This window comes from Ascaphus truei, chromosome 21 (genome assembly GCF_040206685.1).
Source record: "Ascaphus truei isolate aAscTru1 chromosome 21, aAscTru1.hap1, whole genome shotgun sequence".
In the NCBI taxonomy this organism is placed as follows: domain Eukaryota; kingdom Metazoa; phylum Chordata; class Amphibia; order Anura; family Ascaphidae; genus Ascaphus; species Ascaphus truei.
In genome coordinates, this window is record NC_134503.1 from 22,528,177 (window position 1) to 22,552,518 (window position 24,342).

Here is a 24,342-nt window from a genome sequence, read left to right on the forward strand (position 1 = left end):
AATAATGAACAACAAAGCCTTCTATTTTTGATCCTGGGTGAATTGAGATCTTTTTGCCATTAATTGCTGCTGCTCCGGAAGCCACTGCATGTTTATGCTACTTCTCCACTTGACGATACCTGATCCAGGAAGCGCGGCTCAGAGGGAAGGTGGGAGTCTTCACTACAGCTGCAGAAGTTGCCTGCACGCAACCGCCAGGACCGGCACGGCTACTGAAGGACACTTGCCTAACATAGCATCACGGGAGAGGGGTGACTACAAACGGAGGTAAGACTCTGATTCTTTACCTCCAGTCCCCCTCCATATGCAAGGCGACACTCCGCACCTCCATTTTCCTCACCCAAGGCATTACTCCACATTAATAAGACTATGTGAGCAAAATACCCAGAGCGCAAGACAGCAGCCCTTCCATTACTCTTCAGTAAGAGGACATCATCTATAAGTTTTTTAGTCTGCTTGTTGAAAGCTTTTCAATAATAACACCTGTATTTATTATTTTGTTAGGGAAAATTCCAGAGTGAGTGTGAGAGGTAAACACATTGCAGAGTCCCACGCTGTATGAAAACGTGTCCGGGAAGCAGTGGGGGGGGGGGGATATTTATCATACTTCTCTTATATGAAAAGCCTCCGATTTTTTGCATAACAAATGATAACAGAAAAATGAGAGCCCGCCTTCTACCAAGTGAACCTCCGCTGCAGTTCCTCGGATTAAAGGAGGGTGTCCCGATAAGAGCTGTTATATACTGTGTGCGGCCGTGCGTGTGCCTGTGCAAAGGTGCGTGCACGTGCCGCACACGTTTTGTGAGTATACTGTGCGCGACTGTATGTGTGTGTATGTATATGTGTGTGTTTTCAAATAAATAAATCCTTTAATATTTTTTTTTAATAACATTGTACATATATGCGCACACACACACACACACTTTCAGCGGCGGTAACGGCGCAAATTCTTTTTTTCATCTTCCCCCCCCCTGTCGGCCGGTTCCACTCTCCTGGCCGTGCACACGCGCGGCGCCATTATAGAAAGGCTGACTAACGTCAGCCAACTATAAATGCCGCGCGCGCACACGGCGCAGCAAGCGCCGGCACTATAGAACGGGCCTTATGCAAACAAATACTTTCCAGATCAATAAAGCTGGAAGGTTAATGCAGCACTGCCAGCTACACTGCGTGTCACCTCCAGAGGTGGAGTAATCTGAGAGGGAAGGACGATAATTAGCATGGCCCTCACCCAGAGTCTAGATTTCTGAATGGTGTTTGAGACACTGCGAAAGGCAGTAGGGGCGCAAACCACTATATCAGTACAGAGTTTCACCATTCTGTCTCTCTGCCATGAGAATCACAATAGGAAATGGCAAGCTCTTTAGCAGAGGAATAGTCTAACATCAGAGTGACTATATACATTGCATTGCTCAGTCTCTCATACCTTTTCCAGGGTGCTGGGTAGGTGCAGGCTAGGCATGAATAAACAGATAGGGAAAAGATATGCGCCAAGAACCTTTTGTAACACATAAAGGGTGCTTTATCTGACACCTAAGATTCCACGGGTATTCGCACAACTCATGGCAAAACATAATACTCTGACATTCCTCCCCTGGTACCCGTCACTCATACGCTGGGGAAGTACTTGGCTTGTTACCCATAGTAAATGATAAATTGGCAGGTCTCTTGCATAGTCAGTGATGCCCTATATTACATGGGCCTTTCATGGAATAACACTTTGGGCTTTGGGTTAAGCAACCCGCTACTATATACCTCATATTCTGGAGTTTCTATGCTGAGAATGCCTTACTAAAAACATGCTTCCTCATCCTCAATAGTGAGAATAATCTTGGATGCTTGCTACTGACGCTTACTTAATGGGCACGGTCCAAAAACTGAAAACAACGGTGACAGGACACTTTTTAACACATTTAGCCATACACACAAACCTACTTACAGGCCTCACAGTGAGGCCCCAGTCTGAACTCTGAGGAACCTGCTTCTAGAGCATAAGGTAGAGCTATATACACCCTTCTATCTCCCTATGGTGACATCACTTGCCACAAGACATACAGGGGAGTGGCAATCCCTTTTGCATAGCCATCCTACATCACATGGTGGGGAGGGGAGTAACACAAGCGAGCCCACCCGGTAACCCATTAAATTATATAGTTGTCCCAGAGGGTGAGGGGGCTACAATATTATAGGGCTGCATAAATCATCCAACTAACCATATGGAATTTGCCCTATAAAAAGGTAAGTAGGAAGATAGACCCAGTATATTTAAATCACATCCTGTTATAGCACATTCTCCGAGGCTGTGGGAAGCTTGATCATTGAAATACTACTCCCAAAAATTATTTGACACCCCAAACCAGGGATGTGAAATACCAACTTCCACTGGTGGAAACAGGCACAGTATCTCAAATTAAAGATCTTCTTTATGGGGGGCACAGAAATATTTCATCATATTAGGGAAAAATCTAAAATCTACCTAGGCTTGAATTGTGTCTCTTATTTTTCTGGCCACCCCTCCGCCTCGAATACATGCTTTGAATTCATGTGCGTCTTGTTCTTATGGCAAAAACCTGACTTCTGTATTATACCAAATCTCCTTCTCTTAGGAAATGATAATAAACTTCCCTATATGAGACAGTGGGGAATGGTTATGGGGGAATCCCTTAAGATTCTGGAATGGAGGATATATGGGATGCGGACAGGAAGGTTTCTATAAATACTACCATAAAAAAATAGGCATAAACTCCTTTATTAATGGTACTAAACCCCTGACTGTTTAAATAAAATCAACAAATACCCTTCCCTATTATGTTTTAGAGGTTGCAACCATATTGGCCCAATGCTGCATACATCTGGTGGTGGTGGTCTGTTATGAACTCTACATTATGGTCCCAGCTTTATTCACTTATTAACAGGCTTCTCCACCAAACGTTACCCACAGACCTCTGTAAGCTATTGAATGGTAGTTTATGGAGACGGAATTCACTGCTGGCAGACGAGGCCGTTAGTGTTGCCAGCTTCCACTAGGAGGAGTCACCGGAGAGGAAAAAGGTAGTGCTGGCCGGGAAAACACACACACACACACACACACCACCACCACTTTCCCCCCCTCCCCCCAAGAGTGATGCGCCAAACACCACCTCCCCCCCTTCGGCTGGGACCTCTGCCGGGGAGAAGAAAGAAGGGGATGGGCGGCTGAATCATCATGCGCGGAGAGGAGGAAGGCAGCGTTGGACGGACACACACACACACCTTCCCCTGTGTATGACTTTGTCAGGACGAGCTCACCACAAACGAGGCGGGACCGCGGTGCTGAGGTGGGATAGGATATAACGCCACCCACAGCCACGAGGGCACGTCTTGAGAGTAGAGTGGTCCGGGAGTCCGAGTCGGGGCAGGAGAGGTACGGATGGTAGAGGGTGCTGTTCGCAGAGTCCAGGGTTAGAGAGAAGGACGTAATCGTTTACCGTTTGCCGGGTTCGGGGTGCCAGAGGTGCGGGGAGTCGTATTGCCGTAAGCCAAGTTCGGGATGCCAGAGGTGCGGATAGTCGTAGGGAAAGCTGTTTCGGTACACGAGGAAGACTGCAAAACAAAACAGGACAAGACAGGACTAGGGGGGCAGAGAGTGATGAGAACAACTGGTTCTATGCTCAGCCAACGAGTCAGTCGCACAGTAGGGTATATATAGGAGAGAGGGTCCAATGGTAGCGCAGCAAGGTGGGGGTGTGTGGAAGGGCCAGGCTACGGCAGGGATAGGTCCAGCATGAGTCCCAGGGGAGGAGCCATAAAGCCCAGTAGTAAGGCTGCATTTGGTTGCAGCAATGGTTTGAGGTGCTGTGCCTTTAAGGGGTTGGTGCGCCTCCGTGTAGCTGCGCTTGCGAACGCGTGACCGGGCATACCCGCCGGCCCAACACTAGAAGAAGGGCATTGGCGTGCGCGCCCACGTGGAGCTGCGATCGGCGTTCTGGAGAGAGGCTGCTTGCGTGCCGCGGGGGGACCCGGCGAAGGTGCAGGTGAGCAAGGAGCACGCCGAGGGCGGCGTGACTCCCGGACCCTTACAGTACCCCCCCCTTCAGGGGCGACCTCCGGGCGTCCATGATATGGCTTGGAGGGATTCCTACGGTGGAAAGCCTGGACGAGTCGAGGAGCATGGAGATCTCGGTGGGGAACCCACGAGCGTTCCTCAGGTTCGAACCCCCTCCAGTGGACCAGGTACTGTACTCCTCCTCTGGAGATCCTAGAATCCAGGATAAACTGGACCTCGTACTCTTGTTGGCCTTGGATTAGCAAAGGGAGTGGAGGAGAAGTGGTCTTGGAAAAGCGAGGACTCTGAAATGCTGGTTTCAGCAAAGATACATGAAAGACCGAAGGAATCCACATCGAGGGTGGAAGACGCAGACGATAAGCCACAGGATTAATCCTCCTGACCACGGGAAAGGTACCGAGGAACTTGGGTGCCAGCTTCATAGTAGGAACCTTTCGTCGTATATTCCTGGAAGAAAGCCATACCCTGTCTCCTGGAGCGAACTCCGGAACCTGGCGTCGAAGGCGGTCTGCCTGGAGTTTCTGTCTCCCTGTGGCCACCTTTAAGTTTTCCTGAATCCTCTTCCATAAGTCTTTCAGCCGGGAGATACTCTTGTCAACCGCTGGTACTCCTGAGGATGGGGGGGAGAAGGGTAAGCGAGAAGGATGAAAACCACAATTTATAAAGAAGGGAGATTCTTGAGTGGAGTCATTACGAAGGGAGTTGAGAGCAAACTCGGCCCAAGGAAGCAGATCCACCCAGTCATCCTGTGTATCGGTTATAAAACATCGAAGGTATTGTTCCAGGTTTTGGTTGGCCCTCTCCGTCTGCCCATTGGTCTGTGGGTGGTATCCAGAGGAGAATTGCAATGAAATGCCCAATTTTCGAGAAAAGGCTCGCCAAAATCTTGACACGAATTGAGACCCTCGGTCAGAAAAGATGGTTAAGGGCACTCCATGGAGACGAAAGATCTCCTGGACGAAAACATCCGCAAGCCTGGAGGAATTCGGAAGACCCCTCAAGGGAACAAGGTGCGTTTGTTTGGAAAACCGATCAATTACCACAAGAATAGTATTCATCCCTTTGGAGGTTGGAAGCTCTACGATGAAATCCATAGAAATATGGTTCCAAGGCCGGTCTGGAATGGGTAAAGGAAGGAGAAGACCTGCTGGTCTGACCCGGGGTACTTTGTTGCGAGCGCATGTGCCACATGCCTTTACAAACTCCTCCATATCCTTAGCCCTCTCTGGCCACCAGAAGGTACGCTGAACAAGTAATTGGTTTTCCGTATCCCTGGATGTCCTGCTGATTTAGAGGAATGGCACCACTCGAGGACTCTCTTGCGATGTTGGGGTGCCGTGTAGAGTCTTCCCTCTGGGACCTTGAACCCCATCGGAGCCCGAGATTGCTCGGAACGAATCTTGTCCATGATATCAAAGGAGTTGGCGGACACAATAAATTTAGAGGGAATTATCGTCTCTAGCTGCTCTTCAGACCTATTCTCTGCAAGGAACTGTCGAGACAGGGGATCCGCCTTTAAGTTTTTGGAGCCAGGAATGAAGGAGATGAGGTAATGAACCGCGAAAAGAATAGTGCCCAGCGGGCTTGTCGAGCGCTCAAACGACGTGCCCCTTCTAAATAGAGAAGATTCTTATGGTCAGTGAGTATGGTTATGGGTGTCTCCGTACCTTCTAAGAGATGTCTCCATTCTTCTAATGCCAACTTGATTGCCAAGAGCTCCCGGTTACCGACATCGTAATTCCGTTCTGCGGAAGAGAATCTCTTCGAAAAGAAGGCACATGGGTGTAACCTGGCTAAGGGCGAAGTCCTTTGGGACAGGACAGCACCAGCCCCGATGTCAGAGGCATCCACTTCCAGAGTGAAAGGAAGTTTAGGGTCTGGGTGGGTGAGGATAGGGGCAGACACAAAAGCCTTTTTTAGAAGATTAAATGCCCGTATGGCGGTTTCGGAGCATGATGAGGGATCTGCACCTTTCTTGGTTAGAGCAGTGATGGGAGATACCGTATAAGAAAAATTGCGAATGAAGCGCCGATAATAGTTCGCAAAACCTAGAAAGCGTTGCACGGCTTTGAGGGTGGTCGGACGGACCAGTCCAAAATGGCCTTAAGTTTCTCAGGATCCATATTGAAGCCGGAGTCAGAGATAATGTATCCCAGAAATGCCACGGACGTCAGATGGAACTGGCATTTCTCCAATTTCGCAAAGAGATGGTTCTCCCGGAGGCGTAACAGCACCTGTTGAACGTGTTTGATGTGTTCTTGGGTGGATTTAGAAAAGATTAGGATGCCGTCTAAGTAGACGATAAGGAATTTGTTAAGAATGTCCCGGAAAATCTCATTGACAAAATCCTGAAAGACTGCTGGTGCGTTGCACAGACCAAACGGCATGACCAGGTATTCATAGTGGCCGTCATGGGTGTTAAAAGCAGTCTTCCACTCGTCCCCCTAACGTATCCTTACTAGATTGTAGGCGCCTCTTCGATCCAGCTTAGAAAAAATAGTAGCTCCCTGAAGGCGGTCGAAGAGTTCCGATATCAAGGGCAGCGGGTAGCGGTTCTTGCGCGTGATGTTATTCAAACCCCGGTAATCGATGCATGGACGAAGAGAACCGTCCTTTTTTTTTTACGAAAAAGAAGCCTGCTCCGACTGGGGAGGAAGATTTTCGGATAAAACCCCTCTCTAAATTCTCTGCAATGTAAGTGTTCATGGCTTTAGTCTCTGGGAGAGAGAGTGGGTAGGATCGTCCCCTTGGAAGAGCTGCCCCGGACAGCAGGTCAATCGGGCAGTCAAAAGGTCGGTGCGGAGGTAGGACCTCGGATCGTGCTTTGTCGAACACATCGTGGAATTCCAAATACACAGAAGGCAAGGAGTCAACCTTCTCTGGCAGGGTACACAACCCACCAACCTTCTGGAATATCCTAGTACAGGACTTGGCACATGAAGCACCCCACTGGATGGGTTCCCGATCAGTCCAGTCGATGCGAGGATTATGGATTTGGAGCCAAAGAAGACCCAAAATCAACTCAGCGGAGGGAGTGTGGATAACATCGAGGGTAATGATCTCCATATGAACGTCGACGAACTGCAGTAGAAGAGACACCGTCTGTAGCGTGATGAATGCTGGCTGTAGGGGTCGACCGTCAATGGCCTCCAGACCCACCGGCGTCCTCTTACTGATAAATTGAATATTGTTCCGTCTAGCAAAGGCTTGATCGATGAAATTGCCTGCGGAACCGGAGTCTATGAACGCCCGTGCTTGAGTATGAAACCCCTCTCCAGACAGTGTTACTGGCAACAGTATCCTGGTGGGAAGGAGGTCTTTGATGATGGGAGAGAGAGACAGTATTCCCAACGAGACTCTCCGGGCTCTCATTGGGAGTTGGCATTTCCCGGCTTGTGGGGACACTGGAGTACTAAGTGACCGGAATTGCCACAGTACATGCAGAGACCGGCATTGCGCCGGCGTTGCTTCTCGGCAGAAGACAGCTTATTACCTCCCAACTGCATTGGTTCCGGGACGTCCCAAGATGGAGGTGTGGGAGGCACGAACGATGGAGCAAGAGGCCTTGAAACCCGTTGACGGTAACGAGAACGTTCAGTCTTCCGCTCCTGCAGACGCTGATCCACCCGAACGCACAGACCGATCAAATCCTCTAGGTCAGTGGGACGTTCCCGCGCCGCAAGCTCATCCTTTAGGGATTCTGACAGGCCTTGCCAAAACGCCAAAGATAGTGCTTCATTGTTCCATCCCGTCTCAGCAGCAAGGGTGCGGAACTCAACCGCGTACCGGGCGACGGGACGATCTGCCTGGGTTATGTGGTGGAGAGAAGAAGCTGCCGTTAATTGCCGTGCAGGGGTGTCGAAGACTCTTCGGAACTCATGGGCGAAGAGGTCGATGTCCTGTGTGATGGGCCCTTGTTGTTCCCAGATGGGAGAAGCCCAGGCCACCGCCTCATCGGTGAGAAGAGCCACGATATAGCCGACCTTAGAAATGGAAGAGACAAAACGAGAGGGCGAGAGTCGGAATTGGATGAAACATTAATTAAGGAAACCCCTACATCCTTGGGGATCCCCAGCATAGCATTTGGGAGCAGGAGTGAGGTTCCAAAGCAAATGGAGGTGCTGGAAAGGCTGTTGCGGCGGCTGTGGGTGAAGGTTCCTGACTGGAAGCTCGGACTTGAACGGTAAGGGAATGAAGGCTCTGCTGAAACATATCCATCCGCCTATCAGCTTGTTCCAGATAAGTCTGTAGCCTGTGAAGAGATTCGTGTGGGAATTTAAAGTACGCTCCACCTCAGCGGGGTCCATGTTTGTAGGGCTGAGCATAATGTCAGGACGAGCTCACCACAAACGAGGCGGGACCGCGGTGCTGAGGTGGGATAGGATATAACGCCACCCACAGCCACGAGGGCACGTCTTGAGAGTAGAGTGGTCCGGGAGTCCGAGTCGGGGCAGGAGAGGTACGGATGGTAGAGGGTGCTGTTCGCAGAGTCCAGGGTTAGAGAGAGGGACGTAATCGTTTACCGTTTGCCGGGTTCGGGGTGCCAGAGGTGCGGGGAGTCGTATTGCCGTACGCCAAGTTCGGGATGCCAGAGGTGCGGATAGTCGTAGGGAAAGCCGGTTCGGTACACAAGGAAGACTGCAAAACAAGACAGGACAAGACAGGACTAGGGGGGCAGAGAGTGATGAGAACAACTGGTTCTATGCTCAGCCAACGAGTCAGTGACACTGTAGGGTATATATAGGAGAGAGGGTCCAATGGTAGCGCAGCAAGGTGGGGGGGTGTGGAAGGGCCAGGCTACGGCAGGGATAGGTCCAGCATGAGTCCCAGGGGAGGAGCCATAAAGCCCAGTAGTAAGGCTGCATTTGGTTGCAGCAATGGTTTGAGGTGCTGTGCCTTTAAGGGGTTGGTGCGCCTCCGTGTGGCCGCGCCTCCGTGTAGCTGCGCTTGCAAGCGCATGACCGGGCATACCCGCCGGCCCAACACTAGAAGAAGGGCATTGGCGTGCGCGCGCCCACGTGGAGCTGCGATCGGCGTTCTTAAGAGAGGCTGCTTGAGTGCCGCGGGGGGACCCGGCGAAGCTGCAGGTGAGTGAGGAGCACGCCGAGGGCGGCGTGACTCCCGGACCCTTACAGACTTTAAACTGAAGTATGTTTGTCTTTTAATAGTAAATGAAAACATCAAATTAAGAGAACTGTTTAACATTTAAATTTGGGGGATAAAAAAAATGCTTGTGGGACGCAAAACTTTAAAACTGCCTTACATAACCGGGAGGCTATTAGAAAATATATTTCATGCCTTGTCAAAACAAAGCAATCACCAGGGACCGCCCAGATCTCAATCTGTAAAAGTGCTTGCTGCTCCTATTCAGCTGGTTCCCCACCAGTTACCAGTAATCACACACATTTTCCCATGTAAAAAGCGGTAAGGTCTTGATTTACAGTGAAGTAAAGTAACCAATCACATGGTGGATTGTGAATTGCCCAATCAGTGAGTCTGGACTGTGAACCAAGAGGCTTTCAGAAGGTCCCCCTCACCTCAAATGTGCCAGGACTTGACCAATTAAAGGCAGAACAGGTGAGACTGTCCCAGACAAAGTGCTGGCAGCCTCTTGACAGCAGAGGGACTGACAGGAAATGAATTGTCACCAGGTGACAGGGAAAAACTGTCAAGTAGCAACCTGTCAACAAACCTACTAGGGGTTACAAACGGTACTTTATAACACCACCTCCCCCCCTTCGTCTGGGACCTCTGCCGGGGAGAGGAGAGAGGGGGGTGGGTGGCTGAATCATCATGCGCGGAGAGGAGGAAGGCAGCGCTGGACACACACACAACCCCTCAAGTCTGTAATTCTATGACAAAATATAGAAGTGCAAATAGCTAAAACACGTGTTCTAAGTCCAACTGCTTTGCGTTTTGGCACTGAAATTGTGTTTTGATTTTTAATTAAAAACATCGTTACAAATACAATTTCTATGACAAAACACAAAGAAGTTTCACTTAAAATGCACGTGCTCAGCACGCACAATTTTTTTTTTAGCAAGGAGGTGTTGTAGCAGCCTCCTGGAAGCAACCGATCCCTAATATAGCTATTATTGAAAATAGGATGTGGAAAATAACTGATATGTGGAAGCAGACCGGATTTATTCCGGATTCCATGCATAGTAAGGCCCACCCTTCGGTTATTTGCCACTCTTAAGGCAAGCACTAATAAGGACACCCCTCTCCCCACCCCAAAAAATGACCGCCCCCATTTCCCCCCCTAGGTTTGAAGCAGGGGGTCACCGGAGCTGAACCGCATTAAATTTCGGTTCCCGGACCCCCTGCATCATAAGATACTTACCTTCTTAGGGGGTGCCGGTATCTCCTGCTCAGTTTTAGCTGTCTCATCCCATGGGCCAATAGGAACCCGTGACATCACAGGCGGCTTCCAATTGGCCCATGTGACCAGGGGCTTTAAACCTGAACAGGAAATACCGGCACAACCTAAGGCAGTAAGTATCTCAGCAAGCAGGGGGTCCCGAGAACTGAAACTAATGCGGTTCACCTTAGGGGGTCCCCCTGCTTTAATCATATATATATATATTTATTTTTTTTAACTGAACGTAGCCGTGCTGCCACACTTTCCCTCTTGCCCAGACCCGAGACATGCAGGCCCTAGGCGGTGCCTTTTAGGAGGTACGCCATGGGGCGGCCCTGGCATAGTCCCTCAGACTTGGGATTCATGGGTAGAAAGGCACTCCGCATTTGACCTGTTGCAGCAATGATAGATTATCCTGCAATACTTCTATACACCCCTATATAGCTCATCGTCGCTCTTCTGTTAATGTGTGCTCCTGGATATGGCTTAAGTTACCCAATATACTTTTTCTCTACGGTCCTCAGTTATAATTTTCTTATTTTAGTCTGTTAACCCACTTTTTGTTTTCTGTATTTCCACAAACATTGGAAAACATCGCAACAAAAGTTTAAAAAAAATAACCTTCTACGAGAGGGGAAAAAAAAATCTCTTCAAAAATCTTTCCCCCTTTTGGAAATCCTGACCGATATATAAATAAACACAAAGTAATAGGATGCACAGAAGGAAATGCACTGTACTGTGGTGATGAGGCCAAGGAAAAGCATATCCATTTCTCCTCTACGTCCTAATTTTCCACTAGATAAAGCCAGTTGTGCGTCTATGATGCTTCGAAGCAACTTAACCTCAATACGTCTATTTCACTTGACCTGAGAAGGGCTTAAGAGATTGATTATCAAGTCCTTAAGTTCCCGAGCAACTTCTCCATAATGATATTTGGAACTTGTGGAACGTGTCCAGAAAATGTAAAAGTCCAGCTTGAGAATTTGACACCCGGATCAGTGCAGTGTGATCCTGAAACCCCAACCCTAACACCAAGCAAGAGCATGGGTTCAGTATGAGGTAATGCATGCACCCATCAACCGTTCTAACCAGGCACCTTCACTTTGTACCAGGTGAAATACAAGCAATACTTCAGCAGTACATGGCGCCGGTAACCACTTCGCTGCTGTGGGGTCTGCCACGCATTGCTTTGCAGCATTTACCGGCAAAACTTTGAAGGGGCTGGGAGCACAGGATATAGATTTATCAATAATGTTATATAGATGCTGGGTCCTCTGGCAACCAAGTTCCTGTCAAAGATCAATTGGGGTTGTGAAAGAATGCAACGCCTAGAGAATAGTCGCGCCGGCCAGTACAGTACGAGAGAACAGTCTGCTGATAATGCGGATAATACCCGTACATACCAGTGGCACTCCGACATAGCGCACACAAGTCAATGATGCTTACGGAGAGGGAAACAATGTCACTTCTCTTACTTAGAGACGCTCTCCTCACTATCTTCATTCTTGGCAGGTACGTTGGTCTCCACTGCTATACACTTATTCTGCTCGTCCATCCAATCGGAGACGTGTTTCAGTGCAGATTCCACCGTGGACACCATGTTCTGGACGGCTTCCAGCTCCTCTGGCGATGGGTATATCGTGGAGTGCTTTGCCATAACATGGCGATCGTCGTTAGCAAATGACCTAATGGATCTCTGTTGGGAGAAATACAACAAGATACAGCAGAGATGAAAATAATAATATAATTTAGCACCTCTCCCATCCCATATTATTGTGCAAACACACTGATCCTTAAAAATAAACAAGTTACAATAGATAACAGATACACTAGATTTGTTAAAAAAAAAAAAAGGTTGGATCCAGGGGGTAATGTGATTGCCAATATTTGGAGTGAGGAAGGAATTTATTTTTCCCCTTATGAGATATCATTGGATAATGTGTCACTGGGGTTTTTTGTTTGCCTTCCTCTGGATCAATATACTGAAAAGTACGGATATAGGATAAAGTATCTGTCGTCTAAATTTAGCATAGGTGGAACTCGCTGGACGTCTGTCTTTTTTCAACCTTATCTACTATGCAACTATGTAACTATGTAAGTTTTCATAATTCCGATCTGCAAAAAAAAATATTTTAAGTAGGGTGACTGCATTTTTCCCGGGACAAATTTAGTGCCTGCGCGAACGGCAAGCACCAACCACAAATGCGTGAACGGTGAGGCCCGCTGCGCATGTCTGGCTGGCAAGCGCCAAAAAGAAACAGAACTTTAGGGGGGGAATCATGGCCCGGGACAAAGTCCAAAAAAACAGGACTGTCCCGCTAAACCGGGCGTCTGGTCACCCTAATTTTAAGGAATTATATAAAATCAGTAACACCCAAGATTTTAAATATCCGAAGAGAATTGCTGATATTAATACAATATGACAAAAAAAAGATACATTCCCAGATTTGGACAGCGCCTCGAAGAAATTTTTTTCAACAAATGGGAACTGTACTTAGTTTTTTTTCTTTGCCCACAAGCCAAAAAGAAAAAAGACATGTTTTTAAGGCACGGATTGGGTCCTTCACAAGCAAGAGTAAATAATGACTCAAAGGGGATTTGGGGGGGGGGGGACTTTTGGGAAGCACTGATGTGTTGTGGATTAATTGGTTTAGGTTTTGTAATATTATTTGTTAGGTATGTTCTGAATAACAAATGAGTAATAACAGACAAGATAAGAGATCCTATATAAGGTTATCAGTACAACAATTGGAATATATATATATACAGCTCAACCCCGTTATAGCGCGATCCGCTATAACGTGGATCCGCTTATAATGCGGTTTGAGCGTGGACCCCGAATTTAAAAAAACACACTGCACACTGCATACATTCAAAGCACACTGCATACATACTCACAGCACACTGCACACACTCACAGCTCACAGCACACAACACAGCACACTGCATACACTCACAGCACACTGCACACACTGCACACACTGCACACACTCACAGCACACTGCACACACTCACAGCACACTGCACACACTCACAGCACACACTCACAGCACACTGCACACACTCACAGCACACTGCACACACTCACAGCACACTGCACACACTCACAGCATACAGCACACACTCACAGCACACACACACACACTGCATACACATATCACACACTCAAAGCACACTGCATACATTCACAGCACACTGCACACACTCACAGCACACTGCACACACTCACAGCACACAGCACACTGCACACACACAGTAAAATACACACACACACACACACACACACACAGAGAGACACACTGTCTCTTTAAGGGAGCTTGCTCTCGCAAGACGGAAGCAGAAGCAGGAAGCAGAGACAGGGAGAAGAGCTGCCAGATGCCGGGTAAGTGCTGTGTGCTGTTGCTGCTGCCCCACCGGGTCTGGGAATGTTGGGAGAGTTCTCAGCTTTCCCCCTCCGGCGGACACAGTACCACCACAAAAAAATAAAAAAAGTTTAGGTGGCCATTTTTTTTCCGCGACCCCGTTTATAACGCGGTGGTCGCGGGTGGCCCCCGAGGACCGCTCTATAATGGGGTTAAGCTGTATATATATTTTTTTTCTTTTATTTCGGTCTTATTGTTATACATTCAAATATGTGTTTGGAAATATATGGAAACATAAAAAAAATTATGGAAAAATAAAAATAAACAAGAAGAATTCAAATATACTTCATGGCAACATATTTTAGTTGTACTGATAGCAAAGTGCGTGTGTGTCTGAACAAGTTGCACTGAAACATTATGAAACGCACAAACAACCTAAACCATTAGAATACCTCTCCTATGTACAGACATGGGCCCGGCAAAGCCCAATTATATACAATGTTTGTAAGATGACCAGATAACCATTTAGTGTCCCCCCCCCCCCCATATTGCAGGAGTACCCCAGTTCTGATGGCACCTTATTCCACAGGACTTGCTTGTGCTAAACTACACAGACGTTTAGATGAATGCGCTTCTTTGCTCTAAATGCGCATCTGTAATAGGGCAGAGCAGCTATTATTCCCTCCGGACACCCGCCTAATCAATGCGCATTACTGGAGCACAACAAAGCGATAAGGATGAGAGAGTGCAGAGCGCCACAATAACACGCTGCAATTCTTTCAGCGCCATGTCCACACGTTTGGATGGGAAATTGTTTTAAATGTCTGCTTTCTGTGTCCTCATGGTATTAAGTATTAACTGTGCCTATCATTTAATCCTGGATATATTAAAGTGCGGCTCGTGCCTTTATTAGAGTCTTAAGGTTTGGGGGCGAGTTGTATGGTCATATTAACCCCTTCACTGCTAGATGAGACTGCAATGTTTTGGAATGTTCTTCAGACCCTGCTGGCAACGCCTCGGGTGATACCCTCCCTCCCCAAGAGTGGTATCCACCTGGGACACTTGTAAATAAGAACATGCATATTTTTTTTTACAGCGAGATGCTTCTGGGCAGACACTTGATGGGCTATGAATGCCATGAAGCAAAGAGAGGGGAACACTATGGCAGATAAAAGTGACCCCAGTGCCGCTCTGTGCACCCCATCATTTCAGATCTTTAAGGTTGTGAATTTCACCCCTCTAAAACAGGTCGGACTTCAAAGAAATCCAACACGCTTTTCCAAAATTTCTCAAACTATTATAAAAAGTTAAATATGGCAAATGTCCAATAATGTCTCACCTGGAGGTCTATATAATGGGGTGTGAAGCGTTAGATCGAATCCGACGCCTCCCGTATACGGCTGCCCTACATAATTCCGTCTTTCATTTACAGCTGGGTAAACCAGGAGAAAGGCTCAGCAGATGCAATTGCTGAATAGCTCCAATAATGTTTAATAGGTGTCTGCTATCCAACCAGAAAAGGCTGGAGATTGTTTGCAATGTGAAAATATAATAATACATTTATTCCGTATTGATTTATATTACAGTGTCTTATTTATTTTATGGAGGTATTTGTATGTGACTGACATTTAAATTACGGGTATTACCAGAATGCTTATAATGCACTCCTGTGTCATACACTTGTTTTACAAAGAAGATAATATATGTATTTCCAGACACTAGAAAATTGTCAAACTGCCGGTCTGACCCCGTGGTATGAAATTGCTCTCACTACATAAAGCTTCGCCGAATTAAAACAAGACATCATTTTAAGACTCCAGCTGGCTTTACGGTAATCAATGCTAAATGGTCTAGAGGAGTACTTCAAAATAGATGACATGTGTAGCACCTCTTCTCTCAAAGCAAATTAGTCAATACACCAAGGTGTCCGTAATGTTACAGCCCAATATCCCTGACAATCTACAGTAATACGCAGACCCTTGTACAATAGCTTTGTACCGCTACCCAGGGCTGGCTCAGTTCGCCTGTGAATCAGCTTCTCTCTGTACATCAGCTTGTTCACGCACACAGAACGTATTGTATTTAAAAACAGAACATTCAGTACAAACCTAGATTTAACTGAAACCACCCATGTGGAGAGGGATCGATTTGTAGAGATAAGAACCCACTGTTGCTATACTAAGTGATATTAGGTACATAGGCTGGGTACAATCACACAATCATTTCTGTTCATTTTCCCTATTAGATATAAATCCATAAACCCAACGTGATATCCATCTTGTATTTCTATTTTCTCTTGGCTTGGCCAAGGGGTGGGTTGTATCTTCTTTACGGTACTCTGCTCTTAGTAACCTCACCGGCTTCTGCATGCATCAATGAAGAAACACCACTCTACTGTCTTTGAACGTTAAATAACCGTACTCAAACACAGCACTTCTTCCATATACTCTGGAAAATGCAGCATTTCTACCATATACTCTGGAAAGTGCTTCCTATATGATGCAGAATACTGTCCTGCAAGGAGAATCCCATAGTACAGTTGCTCCTTGCAGTTAGTGCTATATACCCGGGCTCAGATGATTGCTTAGATGTGCTTCCAATTATGAATTACCAGCAAACTTTTTAAAAAGCGAGTGTGAAGCGGTGATCCTGTTAAAATCAGTTGCCCAGTTACAGCCGCTTCGGAGGCGCAGGTCAGGCCGGCAGTAACGGAGAGTGAAGAGGGTGGAAAACTGGGAAAGGAGGAGGGAAGAGCAGGGAGCGGAGTCCATCCCAGCAGTTCAACCCAGAAGTTAGTCACAACTAACATCACAACATGATGGGCTCTACTGCATATAATAGCTAGGGACTTTTAGTTGGGGGGTGGGGAGAAAATGGGGGACTGTTTGTGAGGGAGAGGGGATTGAGTCAGCCCGGGCGGGGCAAGTACCACCAACATACAAAATATTCACAAATACAGTTAAATTACAGGATTGTTTTGCCTTTGTTCTAGAAATTGGGGTGATGGGGTGGGGGCATCTGGTGGAACATGCCCTAAACGCAAAAATACCTAGTTCCACCTCTGCTGGTGACAGTACCCAGACCTACTGTACCAGAGGCACTGGGTACCATTTCCAAAAGGGCCCATCAATTCCTGAGAAATCTCCCCTCTTCACCTTTGAGTAGCAGAGGTGGCAAAAGGGTTGCTATTCATTTACCCCATCTCCTTACAGTTTTACTAAAAATCAGCTAAATCCAATCTGATCTAATTCACAAGCATGATGAATGTACATTTTTGACACGTGAATTCAGGCGGGTTAATTAATACCAAACATTCCATGATATTGATGTTGCAAAGGTCAGATGTGTGTTTGCCTATCGGAATGAGGCGCAGCATATCGGAATCAAGACTGATTTCTATGCCTACGGCAAACTCATCCAAACGCAATGATGCGGATCACATTATTCTAGGGGTTACAGAAAGAGAGTTAGAGGTTCTTTTTATACTCTGAGCTATTTTACATTTAAAAACTATTTCTCCACCATACTGTAAATGTCACAGGAGATGGATGAGTTAAGGACACACCCACACAACGGTGGGACTCATTTTTGTGACAAAGGCAAAGCTAGGGGGGGAAAAAAAACATTAATTTCTGTTCTGAAATTAGAATTGAACATAGAGGGTGTTTTGCCAATACATGCGTGGATTCTCTTATTTTCAACTGCAAGCCCCTTTGATGGGCCTGATCTAGTTATGTGGTAACGTATTTAGATTTGCCGTTTCATCCTGTTATTTTCTGTCTGGGTTTCTATATTGCACGTTTTTTGCAGAATTCTTTTTCTTAACAAAGCACTGTACCACTTTTTTGTATATTACATTTAACATGTAATAAGTAATGTCTTTTGGGCTCTAATTACTTTTTACTAATTACTCTTCTACCTTTTAGAAGAGATTAACCACATTTTAGGCCACATTTTGCTACATTGGGTTTTGTGGTAATTACATATTATTCCTAGTAAACAGGAACTAAGGACTCTGAAGGCAAGCACTTACGATTATCCTCATGGTGGCAGCAAATTGAGGTGTAGTGTGATCATTTTTGGGGAGACATTGCTCATTTTAAGCGCCCTGCGAGGAGGTACACGAGTCAGCAGGATAGCTGGCAGTAATAACCCTTTTCACATACACAAGTCACGTGCTCACAGGTGTGCCGTCCGTGACAAGTGAAGGGTAGAAATCATCAAGAAGCGCAAATCATGTGGAAAATAAAAGAAGACAACAAACTTATGGTGCAGTATTGTGTGAATTCAGTGTGGTAAATGGCACGGTTAAGTGTTCAGAATACTCACAAACGTGAGAGGTAAGTAGGCATATAAAGGTATCTTTAACCCATGGGATGAAGCCAGGTGTTAGGATAGGAACCGCGCTGATGATCAGGTACACTGTAGCGATCAGGTACACTTTAACCACCATCAGTCACAGCTTCAAACATATTATTGACCAAGTTTAATAGCGGACCATAAAAAAAAACTGGATTTATCGTTGTCGTACAAACTCTTGCTTACAAGTGTTCATAGAAAGGGTACAGAGATACTGCCGCACACCTACATAAATAACATCAATGTTTTATGAATAGGGTGCATACGGGAAATATATGCGCATAGAGGTGGATGTTGACAGACAACAAAAAGTATCCTATGTGCACTCGCTATTCACATAAGAGGGCTGGGAAAAATTCAATCCTAGGGTGTAACCCCTATATAGCCACTCACAAATATATCTAAAATCTTTTATTAAACATCTATGCAAAATAGAAACAATATACAGTGGATAAAAAAACAGGGAACTCCCGCACAGGTGGAGAGACCTATAATTGTCTCTTTAGTAGCAAAGAGACAAGGGAGAGGAGAACGGTAGGAGAGTGAGAGCCGTTATAGCCATTGATAGTAAATATACATATGCACACACAATATACCAGACATCAAAAACAGAGTTATAGACCAGGTCAGAACCGTGTAACTTGTATCTTACTTATATATAGGGTCTAATAATCTCTAGCCTAAGGTCTAATTGAGGATACTGTATCTATAGTAGCCAATACAGTATATATCTAGGCACGATCCCCGTATCTAATATGTAGCTAGAACCAGTGCCCCGCTCATAGGTAGAAGGAGAAGGGCATATATAAACAAACCATATTCCCGCAGAACTAAGTCCCAGGCTGTCCTATAAGTGTTAGGATCGTATATAAATCCCCTTTGTATGCGGGTGTATGTATATTATGATGCCATGGGGCATAAGAACAGAGGGATATAACCTGGTTTCGCTTATGGGTTCGTGCTGTTTCAGTGCTGTTACGGTATTTTCCTTCACCCTGCTCCACTCATGCGCTCCCAGATGACGTCACGATTGTGACGTCACTAAAAACCGACGCACTTTTCACGCCTTCCAGGCGCTTTCTCAAGGTATTGGGAGTGGTATCAGGACCCTCCAAGAATATCTTATGCGTCTTGGCTGGGGGTGTGTTCTCCTGATCGCATAAGTAAGGGTAGCACATATCATACAGTTTAACTCCACTGATAGATTTCACCTTGTCAGAGCCTGTCATGATAGTGCTAATATCAAATTGATTATGTTAACCCCTACCTTACATATTGAAGGAGTGGGATCCGTCATTACCTTTGTGGTACTCAATAAATTTGAAACAGAAGTTTTTAACACCTAAACATAGTAATTAAATGTGAGGCTGTATATACACAGCGAAAAATCTAACCCATAGATATGTGATTGTTAGGAGTCAGGCGTATAAATATCCATGTAAATACATCTGGCTCTCAATACCTATAGTGCATGATCATAATTCATTGCGAGTCTCACATAGTGAGTATACTAGAACCAATAGTAATATTTTACTAATGAGATTCCCCTATGTTGAAGGATACCTAGCAATAGGGGTATATATATATATATAGGGTTGTAAGAGTGTATGGATCTTAAAGTGACCGCCTCTAAAAGTCAAAACGGACTTCAAGAAGTTTATGACTCCACTATATACCTGGATCCCCACCCAATAGAAATATATACGGTCATACGCGAAGCTCTCTTGTAATGTAATTATATTCAAAACTTGGATTGTACAACAACTTACGATTATCCTCATGGTGGCAGCAAATTGAGGTGTAGTGTGATGGTTTTTGGGGAGACATTGCTCACTTTAAGCGCCCTGCGAGGAGGTACACGAGTCAGCAGGATAGCTGGCAGTAATAACCCTTTTCACATACACAAGTCACGTGCTCACAGGTGTGCCGTCCGTGACACCATCAGTCACAGCTTCAAACATATTATTGGCCAAGTTTAATAGCGGACCATAAAAAAAACTGGATTTATCGTTGTCGTACAAACTCTTGCTTACAAGTGTTCATCAACTTCTAACAGGTGAAAGGTTGATCTTTCGGAAACCTATACATGTCTAGTAATAGAGCTCAGGAATCATCTCATTGCAAGAGAAATCTAATAATGATCTCTGAAAAACCACCACCTCTATGCAGTCCACATTTCAAGGTCACCTTGCAACAGTTTACTAATGCCGATTGTATTAGAAAATATTTTTCTGTACATCCACTTCATTTGTATTTAATAAATGGATGTGCTCCAGACTCAAGAGGTTCCAGTCAGTAGCTCATGGTCTCGCCAATAAATCAAATTTAATTCCCTGAAGTCTGTGCAGAAAGGGAGCACCAGCTAATAAATCAGCACATTCTCCTCTAAACAAAACACTGGTGTCCTCCTGCACAGCCTCCTACCCCCATTACATGGTAACATTACATACCAAAACATGGAGTAGGAGGGTCATTTTTTTGGGGGGGGATTTGATCCTTGAAATTTTGTGCAGTGTTCTTCAAATAAGCAATTGGAGGTTGGCCAGGCTGCGTTTGCTTAATATTTGTAACATGAACAATGCCTCAAACATGAAATGCTGTTGCAAAGGCAGACGCCGCGCATGTTCATACGTATTCTCAGAGTGCGAGTGCAGTCTTACAGCCACGGGGGAGTGGCAATTAATGATGGGGGAGTATCTCCTCTCCGTGCCCTCCCTCCTTACCCCCAGACATTGCATTGGACCGCTGGGCCAATGATGACGCCAAACCACAAGTGAGAGGGAGACAGCGGTAGCGCGCAAGTGCGTGAGCAGGTAAGGCGGACTTACAATGAGGTACAGACCATCCCCCTCATGTCATTTCCTCCCCGCCTGTTCTACCCCTCGTGTCACCCCCTCTCCCCCTCATGTTAGCAACCCCCATCAGGTCACCCCCTCTCCCCCCTCGTGTGTCACCCGCTCTCCCCCCTCAAGTTAGCACCCCCCACCATGTCACCCCCTCTCCCCCCCTCGTGTGTCACCCCCTTGGCGGTGGCCGGGTACATTTTCTAGGACTTAGCTGCAGTGTACATATGCACTATAGAAGATCGGTTAAAAAAAAAAAAAAAAGACTGTGATATGATACTAGTTTCACTGAAATCAGGGCGCCATACTCCCCCTGAGGCATACTGCACTCCCCCGCTACCCAATGAGCAGCCACTTTACCTTCTTGTTTCAACATTGTCCCTTATTCCCTCTTGATTGTCAGCTCTCAGGATCAGGGCTCTCATTACCGCTCTGTATCTTTTTGTCCTTATTTGTATGTAACTGAAATATCTGTACCCCCTTTGTACCGCGCTGCGGAATATGTTGGCCCTTTAAAAATAAACGCTGATAATAATAATAGGATTGGGAAAGAGGACAGGCGTGTACTGCACTGAAGAAAGCAGAGAGCTCACCAAGGAATCTCAACACACTGCGGCCTCGTACAGAATCTCCAGCGTCACCAACAATGGCACACGTGCCAGCTGACCTGCTGGCTGTAGATTTTATGAAGGTCCCTAATTGCTTACACCCAAATAACATTTGGAGGCACATGATAAATGGAACACATTCATACCAGTAATTAAGCACCTATGCTCACTATACAATGGCATAATGACTCACCATGCTGATGAATGACTTTCCGTGCTCGGACTGGTCCCCTCCTCCTTTCTTCAGACTTCCCCAGGTGTGCTTCTCCGTAACACAAACTCCACATAAGTCTCTAGGTCTCCGGACACCTCAGGCATTCACACAGCCCAGCTGATCCGACTGCTGCCTCCTATATAAACCTGTGGAGAGAGAGTCATCTTTAAAACGCAACCTCACCGTCCCCCCGTAACTATGAATACATTTCACAGCAAACTAACCTACCCAGTCAGATCCCGGATTACAGCACCACGGAAATAATTACTGAATTGTCTTAGTGTTAGAAGCCGGCGTTCTCAAACATGTTCACAGTCTCCAATTCAGAGCATTACATTATTATATTCATTTCAGTGAGAAAAAGAGCTGCTCGGAGATTATCACAGGCGGCCTCGGGCAAGCAGATAAGAAATATTATACAAGGCCATCAATTCTGCATGTTCTTAGTACAGAGCCACGCATAACCACTCAATACCACAAAATCATGCAACAATTTTGCTGACATTTATTCATGGAAGAGATGTTCAGTGCTGGACAAGCCTGTAACTGCGTCTGTATCGGGAGGATTGCAGTTCAAGAGAAACTGTAGAAACCCAAAGTAAATAGATGTCAGGGATTAACCCGCGCTGCTTTGTGACACCCCAAAGTTACAGTGCTCACGGTGGGGAAGCAATGCCTATAAAGCGGTCACCATTGTGGGAACTTGCTTTAACAGTTGGCAAAATAATTATTCTACATCAATATATTTCAAGAATTTGAAAAAAAAACCTGTAATGCGAAGTCACAATGAAGTGGGTGGTGAGAATGAGACACGGTGACATCCCACTTGTGATCACACAGAGCTAGCGGCTTCGATAGGGTTAATATGCCAAAACTAGATGCGTGTAAGTGTTTGTAAATGACTCCTCTCGGGTTATGTTAGGGTCCCTGAATGAGGAGGGGGTGCCAGTTGTGTAAACTCAATGTCTGTCTGCAGGCTAATAAGAGGAAAGCATAATGATAGAGATAACTTGGGGAGCAGTACAATCACCCGAACACAGGGGTGGCCAACTCCAGTCCTCAAGGTCCACCAACAGGTAAGGGCTCAAAGATATCCCTGCTTCAGCACAGGTGGCTCAATCAACGACTGCACCACCTGTGCTGAAGCAGGGATAGCCTGAAATACTGACATGTTGGTGGCCTTTGAGGACTGGAGTTGGCCACCCCTGCCCAAGGATACAAATGGCCTGAATTTTCTCAGCCATTAGTTCTGGTTTGACACAGTGGGACCGAAGCACTGGCTAGATGCTTTGTAAGAGGAGGAGTTCAGGGTTAAACGCAATGGATGGCTGCATTGTACATATGAGAGCATGTATACTCTATGCCGCCATGCTCTTGACCCACTTGTAGTCTGTACGAAAGACCAGCACAGCGACGCCAATGATGCAGTAATAGAGGAAGACAAACCATCTGCAGCCAACCTGAACAGTGTTTAACAGTGAACAGCCCTGAAACAAATATACATAGATGAGAAAAGAAACCTTAAACATAAAATCTAAATAAATTTACAAACTTCGTATGCAGAACTTCCAGATGACACATGGAATGAATCCTAGCATTGGCCTGGTACACATGGTTTCTTAACCAATATGGTGTCCTACTCTTGAGAAATCCAAGCATACAATGCTTAATGGGGTGCATCCATTTTCAGAATAAATAATTTGAAACGGCAAAGAAAGTCTGCGGTAAGCAGCTTGCGCGTACCCCACTTGCTCGAGAGTGAGGTTATAAATATGGCCTGATGTTTATTAAAATCCTAGGTTTCTGCTGCATCAGAAAAAAGAAAATCCATCAACGCCTACCAATGAAATTCTAGGAAAAGTAAACAAAAAAAACACGCAAAGTGTTCACAGATTGGCAAACAGGAAATCTGTAAAGGTAGGGACAAATGTGTCAAATCCAAAGTTGGAATTGAGCCCCGAAGATGTAATCCCACTAAGGAAAAGGAAGAGGCGGACAAGACAAAATATTTAGTTTTTTCATTTGTATACTCAAGTTACACAGAAGAAAAGATGATTAGAGACACATTGCTGTAAGTCACACACACAACTTCAGCAGCGTTTCACAGGTCCTGGACCCTCTCAAGCTTGTACACTTTATGGGAAAATAAATTGTAACCGGCATGCATACTCGTGTCCCCTAAAGCAAATTAATTTTCCACTAAGAAGCATTTATATACTGTACACACACCAATTTATAGCTAATAGAAAATGTCTTCTTTGTTTACCGTATGTTCATTTCCTTTCATTGAAATGAAGGATTTTGACCCTTTATGGACTCTGTGGGACTGTGGACTTCGCGTTGTCTCCAGGTTAATTGCGCACATTGATCACACTGACTAGTTATATGGAGGCTCAGTGACACTGCATCCATTTACAACAACTCGCAGGCGTACAACGCTCAGGCTGTCGCTGACCACGGCAGAAAACGTTTCCTGAATGTCTCTGAGATGCAGAGGCGGTCAGACGCAGAGGGGGTCAGACGCAGAGGGGGACAGACGCAGAGGGGGAC

General features: G+C 46.0%; 1 protein-coding gene across 6 annotated transcripts in view; it reads right to left on the reverse strand.

Moving 5' to 3' along the window:
• Positions 1-24,342, reverse strand: part of STRBP (spermatid perinuclear RNA binding protein) — a 128,535-nt gene that overhangs the window by 57,749 nt on the left and 46,444 nt on the right. For 4 of the 6 annotated variants that reach the window (XM_075579360.1, XM_075579355.1, XM_075579358.1 and 1 more), the window contains exons 3-4: positions 21,772-21,938; positions 11,882-12,102 (exon numbers count right to left, since the gene is read on the reverse strand). In XM_075579360.1, the coding sequence (XP_075435475.1) occupies positions 11,882-12,102; positions 21,772-21,774 (224 nt within the window). In that variant the 5' untranslated portion in view covers positions 21,775-21,938. The remainder of the gene's footprint in view (positions 1-11,881; positions 12,103-21,771; positions 21,939-24,342) is intronic. The other 2 variants (XM_075579359.1, XM_075579361.1) reach the window with 2 other exon arrangements.